General features: G+C 48.9%; 1 protein-coding gene across 2 annotated transcripts in view; it reads left to right on the forward strand.

Moving 5' to 3' along the window:
• Positions 1-8,472, forward strand: part of TRANK1 (tetratricopeptide repeat and ankyrin repeat containing 1) — an 81,813-nt gene extending 73,341 nt beyond the window's left edge. For both annotated transcript variants that reach the window (XM_045904068.2, XM_064590281.1), the window contains 3 exons: positions 1,890-4,939; positions 5,801-5,899; positions 7,125-8,472. In XM_045904068.2, coding sequence (XP_045760024.1) covers positions 1,890-4,939; positions 5,801-5,899; positions 7,125-7,225 — 3,250 coding nt within the window. In that variant the 3' untranslated portion in view covers positions 7,226-8,472. The remainder of the gene's footprint in view (positions 1-1,889; positions 4,940-5,800; positions 5,900-7,124) is intronic.
• Positions 8,473-10,646: the final 2,174 nt, after the last annotated feature.

A 10,646-nucleotide genomic window follows, 5' to 3' on the forward strand; every position in this document is an offset into this window, starting at 1 on the left:
CCATAGATTGGGTGGCTTAAATGACAAAAATTTATTTTCTCCTAGTTTTAGAGGCTAGAAGTCCAAGATCAAGGCTCTGGCCGGTTAGACTACTGCTCAGAGCTCTTTCCCTGGCTTGCAGATGGCTGCCTTCTCCCTATGTCCTCATGTGGCCTTTCCTTGACATTTGAGGAGAGAGAGTGCGCAAGAGAGCTCACTCTCTGGTGTCTTCTTCTTTTTTTAAAAAAATTAATTTGTTTATTTTAGAGAGAGAGTGTGCGTGCATGAGTGAGGGGAGGGGCAGAGGGAGAGGGAGAGAGAGAATCCTCAAGCAGGCCCCCTGCTGCGCACAGAGCCCGATGTGGGGCTGGATCCCATGACCCTGAGACCATGACCCAAGCCAAAACCAAGAGTCAGATGCCCAACTGACTTAGCCACTCAGGTGCCCCTCTCTGGTGTCTTCTTATAAGGACACTAGTTCTCTTGGATCAGGGCACCACCCTTGTGACCTCATTTAAACCTTAGCTACTTCCTTAGAGATCCCATCTCCAAATACAACCACACTGGGAGTTGGGGCTTGACTGTATGAATTTTAGGGGACAAAACTATCAGTCCATAACAGGATGCCAGCTGTGATATTTATTGGGTACCCCGTTATCAGGGTGCTATGCAGTGGTGGTGGGGGTAATTGACCAGGCCAATTCCCTTGTGAGTTTGTATGACAAAACCGACTGAGAGGTTTTTTTTTTTTAAACTTTTAATTCATTATATAACCTTCTGTCCTCAGTTTTCCAGAAGAGCCTTGAATAGTCAGTCATGGATTTCCCCCAGAAACATCTTTTTCTTTCATTATTTTTTTCTCAGCTTTATTGAGGTATAGAACTAAGAGTTTCTAATGATGTGTTGAGTTGAGATCTAAGAGTAATCTGAGTATTAACTGGAGCCTCACACTAGATCTATTTGAGGGTCCTTTGAACACCATGCATACTGGGTGTAGAATTCAACTGCTAACTGGCCTGACTCACAGTGTATTGAGGACATTTTAAATTTGAAAAGAAAATACGTGGGTAGTTCTTTATACTTGCTAAAACTACTCCTTACTCCATCAGCCAATGCTCACATGTAAAGTATACTCCCTTTCTTCATTTTTATTTACACCCCTCATGGGAAGCCTGTTCTGCTAGGAAATCTGATGTTTGTAGCATAACTCTGGGGCATCATAAGGCACCTGGGCACTTTTCTGGTTGTGATGAAATGGATTTTATCCCATGAGAGTTCAAAAGCAAGCATATTTTATTGGATTGTTCCAGTGCCTCGAAGACTGTGGGACTGTGGTGTGGGATATACTGACTTTGATCAGCAGAGTAAAGGGGAGCATTCAGAGCCTCATTAATCTCACTCTAACTCAACCACATGCATACCTGGCAGAAGAGAAAAATCACAGTATGGGTAATAAGAGGAAGGTTACTGTCCTGCTGTACGGTATGTGTGCAGTCTCTGTCTTCACCCTTTCTCATTAGTCCTGTCTCAGACTCAATGGAGCTGTAGACCCAAAATGATTATCATGCTTTTATGAAAGTTTAAGGGTTTTTTCTTTTCAGGGATAATTTTGATTATGCATAATTGTTGCCCCTCAAATTGACTTTCAACCCTAACTTCCATTTGCTTAGGTTGCAACTCCATTATGTTTCATTAATTAAATATACTAATGCTGGCTCCTCTGGAGAAGAAAGAATTAATTTTATCCGTGTGAAATGAAGCATTTGTAAAGATGCTGGATAGGTTTAGGTCCTATTTTGTTATTTATATCTACGTGTGGGAATTGTAGTTAACGGGCTCTGTGCTGTATTTTGGAGAACATTTTCTGTTGGGTGGTAATAGGTTGACATTTGTGTTGTCTGTCGATGCAGGTACGAAGAAATGCTAAGGGCCAAGACCCTTCCCATATCCAAGCTGTCTTATTCTGCCAGTCAGTTTTACCTGGAAGCGGCAGCAAAGTACCTGAGTGCAAATAAGATCAAGGAGATGATGACTGTCCTCTCAAAGCTAGACATAGAAGACCAGCTGGTGTTCCTGAAGTCTCGCAGACGGCTTGCAGAAGCTGCAGAACTGCTGAACAGGGAAGGTCGGCGAGAAGAGGCTGCCTTGCTGATGAAGCAACATGGCTGCCTGTTGGAGGCCGCCAGGCTCACTGCTGACAAGGACTTCCAGGCCTCGTGTCTGCTGGGGGCTGCCCGCCTCAATGTAGCCAGGGATTCAGATGTAGAGCACACCAAGGCCATTCTGAGAGAAGCCCTTGACCTCTGCTCTCAAACCAATCAGTTGTCTGGCATCGCTGAGGCCCATTTCCTCCAGGGGGTGATCCTGAGAGACTTTCAAAAGCTCAAGGACGCCTTCTTCAAGTTTAACAAACTCAATCACTCAGCTGGAGTGGTGGAGGCGCTCTACGAAGCCGCCAGCCATTGTGAGGCCGAGCCTGAGAAGGTCCTGGCCCTGGCTCCGGGGGGTCTGGAAGTCCTCCTCCATCTGGTCAGGGCCCTCAAAAGAGTGACCAACAATGCGGAGAAGGAGATGGTCAAGTCTTGCTTTGAGTTTTTTGGAATTTCTCAGGTGGATGCCAAGTATTGCCAGATAGCTCAGAATGACCCTGGGCCCATATTAAAAATAATTTTTGACCTGGATTTGAACTTGAAAGAGAAGAAAACAAAAGACTATTTCTTGATAATGACTGACCAAGTGAAATTAGCCCTCAACAAACACCTTTTGAGTAGGCTGTGTCAGATCACACAGAGCCTGCTTGGGAAGACCTACCCAGGCGTCTGCATGAGGTTTATTGTAGGCTTGAAATGTGAGGATGAAAACTGTAAAGATTTCCATAGGCCTTTGCGGCGTTGCGAGGCCAAGTGTTTGGTTCAGTCAAAAATGCACTTGGTGGCCATCAGTGGGTTGCTTTTGGAAGCCAAAAAAGTATTCCCTAAAATCTTGGCAGAAGAACTTGAAGACATTGATTATATTTTGCCTACAGATAGGTATGGCCTTTGCAAATCCTTCCTGAATGTCCTCTTCCCTAAGCATTTCCATCAGAGAGTGTTGTCAGAAAACCCCATGGCATGCAAAGAAATCCTCAAAAGAGACTACAAATCCTTTCGATCCTGCAGGTCTGTTCTGAAAGAGTACATCCATTTTTTGTTTCAAAACGAAAGGGCACGAAGCCGCCGGGAGTCTACGGACCTGTGGCTGAGCGCCATGCAGGCTTTCCTTGTCTCCTCCAACTATCCGGAGGAGTTTGAAAAGCTGCTCCACCAGGAGGAGGACAACTACAACAGGGAACTCAAAGCTCTAGAGGCTGAAAAAGAGGAAAGGGGCAGGGGGAGAGGCAGCAAGATGAAGGGAATAGAAGGAAAATTCGGCATGTTGGCGCCCAACAAGGATGACGACAATACCGAGAAGACCCACCTTTGCTTCATCCGGCTGCTGGAGAATTGCATTGACCAGTTCTATGTATACAGGAACCCAGAAGACTGCAAGAGGCTCTTTTTCCGCTTCATGAATGTACTGGTCAAGAGGTGCAAAGAACCGCTCATCCCCAGCATCGGGAACACCGTGGCCCTGTTGGAGTTCCAGTTTGTCCACTGTGCGGTGGTTCTGGCCCGCCTCTGGAAGAATGCCATCCTGTGCCTCCCCAAGAGCTACATCGCGCTCTTGCACTACTGGGAGTTCCTGTTCAGCAAGAAGGACAGGGAGCTCGGGGACGTGTTCTGCATCATTCAGGAATACAAACCCAAGGACGTGACAAGGGCCATTCAGGATTTCCGGTTCCACCTCTCCTACCTTGTCAAGGTGCTCTGCGGCTGTGAGAACGTGAACTTCAATGTCCTGCTCGATGCCTTCGCTGAGATAGACTACGTGGTGTCTGGTGAGGCAGAGCGGACCCTGGTGCTGTGCCTGGTGATGCTGGTGAATGCCGAGGAGCTCTTGCAGCCGTACTGCAAACCTCTTCTGCACCGCCACTTCCAGGAGATCCAGATGAGGCTGCAGCTGATGAGCATGGACTCCCCGGACCAGGTTCCCGAGAGGCTCCTGAAAGTGGTCAAGCGGGTGTTGACGGAGGTCACCGTGAAGTCTGTGGCTGAGGCGCTGCAGGACCTGCTCTCTGAGCGGGATGAAGAGTACCTGATGGACTGCCACTGGCGGTGGGACAGCGTGCACACCAAGGGGTCCGTGGTGCGCGGCCTCTATCACGAGGAGGTGAAACTAAGCCGCCTGCTCTGTGTGGACTCCGTGGACTACTCTGCTGAGCCAGAGTGTGAGTTTGGTCAGGACGAGACTGATGAGCTGGCCTTGGAAGACCGGGACCACCTCCTGGCTGCTATCCTTTCCCAGAAGCAGTGGAAGGCTTCCATCCAGCGGAAGCTGAGAAGGGCCTGCCTGGTGGTGTCCCTGTGCATCAGCTGGAGGAGAAGGGTGAGTGCGCAGACAGAGTGCTTCCGGGAGGAGACCAGGGAGCCCGGGGCCGGGAACTTCAAGAAGGCCGACGTCGACAGGACCCAGTGCGACCTGTGTGGGGTGAAGTTCACCCGAGGTCCTGACAACTATTTCAGCCCCGGGAAGGCATTTGAGGGAGAGGTTTCAGAGGCGGTGGCCATTTCCAGGGCCGAGCTGGGAGACACAGAGGGTCAGGAGAGGAATAACGAGTCTTACGAGCAGCACATCCTCCTAGAAGGTCATCAGAGGCAGCAGGTGGCCTATCAGAAGTACTCGGAATTTTTCCGTGAGAACGTGGACCCGGCCATTGATGAAGGCAAGCTGGTGGTACAGGACATTGAGCAGAGCATGTGGATCCGCAGTCACCTGGGCTCCAAAGAGCACAGCCACGTGCTGCAGAGGAAGGTCCAGGAGAACATCAAGAAGGTTTTGGATACGGTGGAGGACCTCTACAGGCGCAAGGCCTGGGCTGGCGGTAAGGGGTCCTCAGAAATTGGGGCCCAGGTGGTGTTAGAACCCAGGCTTTGAGAACACATGTCAGAGTCAAGTCCTTTTGTGGTGAGGTCTGTCCTGGAGATGACAGAACTTGGCGTTGGCCAAGAAATACAAGTGAGGAACATGTGTTCTCAAAGTACAGCAAAACCCCATTCTTTGAACCACCCCACCCCCAGTTAAAACATTGTGATTATCTTGGGTCAGGATGGTTTCCCCTGGTACTACAGACAAGAAGAGGGCTTGCTAACTAGTTCTGTGGCAAGGATATAGGGAAAGCGTTCAGTCTTGAGGAAAGCTTCTGATCTGTTCATCAGTGATCATTTCTTGAACACCTACTCTGTACTGAACCCTTGACTAAGATCCGGAGGTGCGTAACTGGTGTCATCCTTTTAGGAGGGTTCTTAAACCATACCCAGTGTGAGACTTTAACAATAAGAATTCCTATGTGGTCTTTGAATCAGATTTCCTCTAACTTCCTTATTAGCTATTTCTTAGCAACACTGCGTGGAAGTCACATTATGTATAAAATTAGTGAAACTAGGTATTTAAAACTTATTCTATAATCCGGACACTCTAGTTTAAGGTTTAGTGACATGTTGAACAAAGCTTCCTTGAGAGGTTTGCTATTGGCAATCTTTATAGACACGCAGTGATGGTATGTAATTGTAATTTATAACGTTTGTGGTGGCAGAAGGTGGCTGTGGGTCCTTATCCCATTATCCCCCTCAGGGGAAACACAGAGACAGGCTCTTGGGAAGTGGGGGCCTTGGCTCTAGTACTGAGTGGTCTGGTCTCTGCAGCGGCCCGCTCACTCAGAACCCTTGTTCTTTGGTTCCTGCAGCAGAGGAAGTGATGGTTCGGTTGGTCAACATTCTCATCCCGTCAGTCAGGGATGCACAGGAGTGGCTGATGAAGACAGAACTCCGCTTAAAGGAGGAAGGTAAGGAGCCCTTTATCCCAGGATAATGCTCTGGGTCTCGTGATTCTTGGTTCTGCTGACTCCCAGGTCAATGTGAAGGTTGTCTATGGTGTCAACAGTGGCCACTCACTGTCTGGGTGCATTGCCCCAGTCAGTCAAATTATTAGCAACATAGTATCCCAGTTTCCCCAGCTGACTGGGAGGGCTCCCTTTAGTTGCTTTTTCGACAACCTCTTTGGCCTCTCATGAGCTGTTATCAATGACATCTAATCACTACTCAGGCTCAATACAGTGACTCCCAAGGATAGACAAAGTATTGAAAAACCCCCTCTTGGTAAATATGCTTGCCTGTGTGAACCATTCATGTAAGTTAGTGGATATTTATTGAATGTCTAGTATGTATCAGCATTGTTTTGGGCTTGGGGATATAAAACAAACACATCTGTGACCAAAGCAAACAAAATCATTGGGGAAACTTGCATGCACCTTCCCATAGAGGGTTAAGGGCTTATATGGAGTGAGTCAAGTTACTCTCCTGACAGAGTGATCTTGCCAAATTCTTTATCATCTGGGAAGTCTTCCCTCTTGCCCATTCCAATTGTTGCCCACTTTTGGCTGGGTCTTATTTCTTCTTACTCCACAAATATTTCATGTGCCCCAGAATGTTCTTCTGTGGGTCCTCCTAATCAGTCCAGCTGCTACTGGAAAATCCAGACCCCAGAGCTGGGAAAAACTAGAAGGTACTTGGCGCACATATTTTTGGCAGTAAAAAATCTTTAGAATATAGTGTCCTGCTGGGACTATGATTTTTATGATTGTTTCAAAAGGAAGATAACTGGTATACCAACTCAAGTTTGTGGTTGAGCTTAGGTTTTGTTTGATGTCTTTGCCATTTGAAAGGTCTCTGAAATAAGAGCAGAGGAACCAGCCTTGTATAAGAACTTAATTCTAGAGAAGGGTGTTCAGTTGGGCTCTGATTCAGGCTTTCTCCCCACCTTTAATTTAAAACGATTACAGGGATATCAGGTTTTACTAGCATGTTATATTTAATAGTGGAGTGAAAAAAGAAATCACCATTCTGTACTTTGTGTCCGGTTTTTTGTTTGTTTTTGTGCTTTTTTTTTAATGATGTTCAGTTAGCCAGCATATAGTACATCATTAGTTTTTGATGTGGTGATCAACGATTCAGTAGTTGTGTATAACCCCCAGGGCTCATCACAGCACATGTTTTTTGCTTTTGAAACAGGTATCATTCAGGAAGATGATTACGAAAATGAAGTGGAAGATTTTGGTGAGCTCCGTCCTCGAAGGCGTCCGCGGAAATGTAGAAAGCAGAGAAAATACTAACGTCCACACAGCTGCTGCCTCCTAGGCCTTCAGAACATTCCATCCTGACTTAGAATTCTGAGTGCTGGAGCAGAAGAGAAAAGGAATGTAAATTAGCTTAAAAAAGTAGGGGAGTCTAGCAACACCTTTGATTTTTGTTCTTGTTATTTTTCTCACCGGTGGCTTTGACCTGATCACTCTGTCGCCTGGAAGTCTAGCAGTGGTAATTCTCTCTAGAACTTGTTCAGATGAGAGGAGTCATAGCTGAAATAACCTCGGGATGCCTCACCTCAAAGCTCTGAGGTTCTTTGGCGCATCCCCATTGTGACGTGAGTCATCAGCAAGGGACACCCCTCACCTCAGAGTTGGCGCTGCTCCTGGCAGGGAAATCCCTCCATGGGTTCCCTCATTTCCTTTCATGCGGCTGCAGGGTCAGGAACCCCATGTGCGCCCGGGGTCCCTGTGGGCCCACCGCTGGCCTCTTGTGACCCCAGGACATACCCTCTGGTCATCTCTGAACCTACTTGTAGCAAGGTCCCTTCTGTTATGTACAGTGGCTTCTTCTGTCTGCGCACCCTTTCTGCCCTCCTCCCCATTTTTTGGGGGGATGATTTTTAGCTCCCTGTGCAAGTCACGGTTAGACTACCTCAGAATGTAGTCCAGAACTCTCCCCTCCCCCTCCCCCCCCCCCCCGCCCACGTCCTGTGGGCGGGAGCCTCAGGACTTTTGCCCTAGGAGGCAACCTGGGGGATGTTGCGGGGGGGTTCCCAGCCTGCCTCTCCAAGATGGTCCTAACTCTGCCTTCGCTATGGTGCAGACATTCCAAAAAGTGTTTGTATGTGGCCCTATGTGTCTCGTTTTCTTGTTTGAAGGACGCTATTATAGCTTCACGCCCAGGCCCCACTGAGCCAGCGGCCATCAGTGTGGTCCCATTCTGGAGGCCTCCATGCCACTCATGGCTCCTGCCCACCCTCTCCCCTGCCCCTCAGCCCAGCCTGCTGTGAAAGCTCGGGTTATGTGGGCCCTTCATCGCTCTGTCCGCACAGCAGAGCCAGCTTGCTCCCCGTGTTCTGCTGCTTTTGCTGCTTATTTTCTCCTTATTGTCTTTCTAAATGACTCTGTTTCCTTGTTTCTAATTTTTATTAGGTTGTGTTTCTAATTTTTATTCCAGGTGTTTTTTTTTATAAACTTGCCAGAACAAAAGGGAAAAAACCCAATCAGATCTTACTGTATTATCACATTTTTATAAAGTTAAATCATTTCTCTTACCTGGAGCCGCCCATTTATTGTTTCTAGTCTCCACTCAGAGAGTAAAGGGTAAATCTGGGCACTGGTTCTCTCTGACCAGCTGGTTGATGCCGACCCCGGCAGAAGCTCGCTGTGCCTTCTGAAATGAAGACATCCAGGGACTCAGGGCTGGTTGCGGTGTCTCCTGAGGCCTTGCCTGGGCCTCCTGAGCATTTGGGGTGTGGACTATAAGGAGTTTTGTCAGTGCTGCCTCTGGGCACTGCCGCCAACGAGAACATAGCCCTGGGAGGCAGGAGACCCGGAGTCGAATCCTCTCCCACCCTTACAGAGTGGTGTAACCTGGGGTGCATCAGATCACTGAGTGCCTAGATGCGGCACCCCCTTGGGGGCTCGGAGTCTGCTGTGAGGGGGAGGTGGAGACGTGGGAAAGCAGCCATGATAGAAATGCATATCGCACGGGGTGGCAGCTGCATTTATGTAGCCCAGTGGGGCCTCAGTTTCCCCTTTGGGGGAATCGAATGGTCCAAGAGCCCTTTGTGCCCTGATGCCCAGTGGTTCTGTAGGTTGTTGCCAGGGGTTTGAGCACCCTCTGGTCTTGGTTGTGTGATCTCAGGGTTTGCTTATGTTGGGTGAGCAGGACAGCCGAGTCTCAGGAAACAAAGTGTCCTCTGATCCTATGGTTCGAGGTCCAGGAGGCTCATAACTGGGCCAGATGAGCCTGCTGTCTTGTATATCAACACTGTCTGATAGAACCTCCTAGAGAGAACCACTCTCAGGAATCCACCTTCTCAATTGTAGGGGGGCTTAGGGTGTGGGTGCGGAGGTTGGGAGTGAGGAATGGGATTTAGCAGCAGGGTCAGTAATTCCCACCGATGACCTCAATCCACAGGCCCTCCCAGTAGCAGGGGCTTTGGTGTCCCAGGCCTTGCCCGGAAATCCAGGACGGGGGCTGTGTGTCAGAGATTCCCAAGACTACTCTCAGGTTTGGTAATTCACTAGATGGCTCGAGGACTCAGCATGTAGTTGTATTCATAGCTCTGATTTATTATAGCCAAAGCGTACCAAGCACCATCTGCAAAGGGAAAAGGCACATGGGCCGACTCTGGGGCGGGGGGCAGGAGGGGGATACCAGGTGCAGGCTTCTGAGGGTCCTCTCCAAGTGGACTCACACAGGACATGCTTAGTTCCCCCACCGAAGAGTGTGACAACACATGTGAATTGCTGCCAATCAAAATTTATTAGAGACTCAGGGCTCTGAGTTTTTAATGGGGGCTGGTCATGTGGGCATCTTCTGCCTAGAACCTAGCAAAGTCACAGTGTCTCAAGGAAAGCAGGTGTTCAGCATAAACTACATTGTACAAATAGTTTGAGCACTTTGAGCCATGGTTATCAGTTCTGGAGATGGCAGGAACCCTCCAGAAATTCAAGTTACCAGACACCAGCCAAGGGGAAACCTTGTAAGCAGGCCTTTCAAAAGAGAGCAGTCAGGCCTGCTGTGTTAACTCTCTCCTGGGGTTCCCCCAGGCTGGAGCTCTGTCATGATCAGCCCCCTAGCCTGCCTTGTGGTCCGCCCCCTGCCCCATGTACCCAGCTGCTGGACAAGCATGTACATAGCTAATGTCTATCTCTCCTGTCAAGAGGGTGAATTCTCAGGGAGAGTTCATCTTCCAAAATCCCATCATGAAGAATCAGCTATTTTCCTAACTGCCTCAGACGTTAATTCCACTTCTTTGCAGGCAGCATTAATTGTTCGGAATGGTGTTTAGGGCCCTTGAAGCCTGCTGAGGGAAGGGAAAGGGCCGGATGGCTCCTACCAACATGCACATGCTTTGGCCTGACTGTTCTTAGCCGAGAGCCCTTGTTCTCCTCAAATTCTCTCTGGGGACACGGGTTCAGTCTTCCAATGACTGAAGGAAGGAAGGACACTGATGTGGGAGCCGACAGCTCTGTGCTGACACCTCAGTATTTCACCTCATCACTGGTGGGGGAAACAGGTCCAGGTGATGCATCTTACCCCTGGTCACAGAGCTGTTCTGAGGCAGGGCTGAGACCTGGACTGGGTTTTCGGAGGCCAGCCAGCATTCTCCACGGAGGACTCAGGCACTGAGGTCAACAGCAAATATCAGCGATTCTTTCTGGAGCTCATCACCCCGGCCCAGTATCAGGACACAGAGTGTGCTGACTGGCCCCTGGG

This window comes from Mirounga angustirostris, unplaced genomic scaffold (genome assembly GCF_029215605.1).
Source record: "Mirounga angustirostris isolate CCGP_5_RB_7025 unplaced genomic scaffold, mMirAng1.0.hap1 SCAF_1, whole genome shotgun sequence".
In the NCBI taxonomy this organism is placed as follows: Eukaryota; Metazoa; Chordata; class Mammalia; order Carnivora; family Phocidae; genus Mirounga; species Mirounga angustirostris.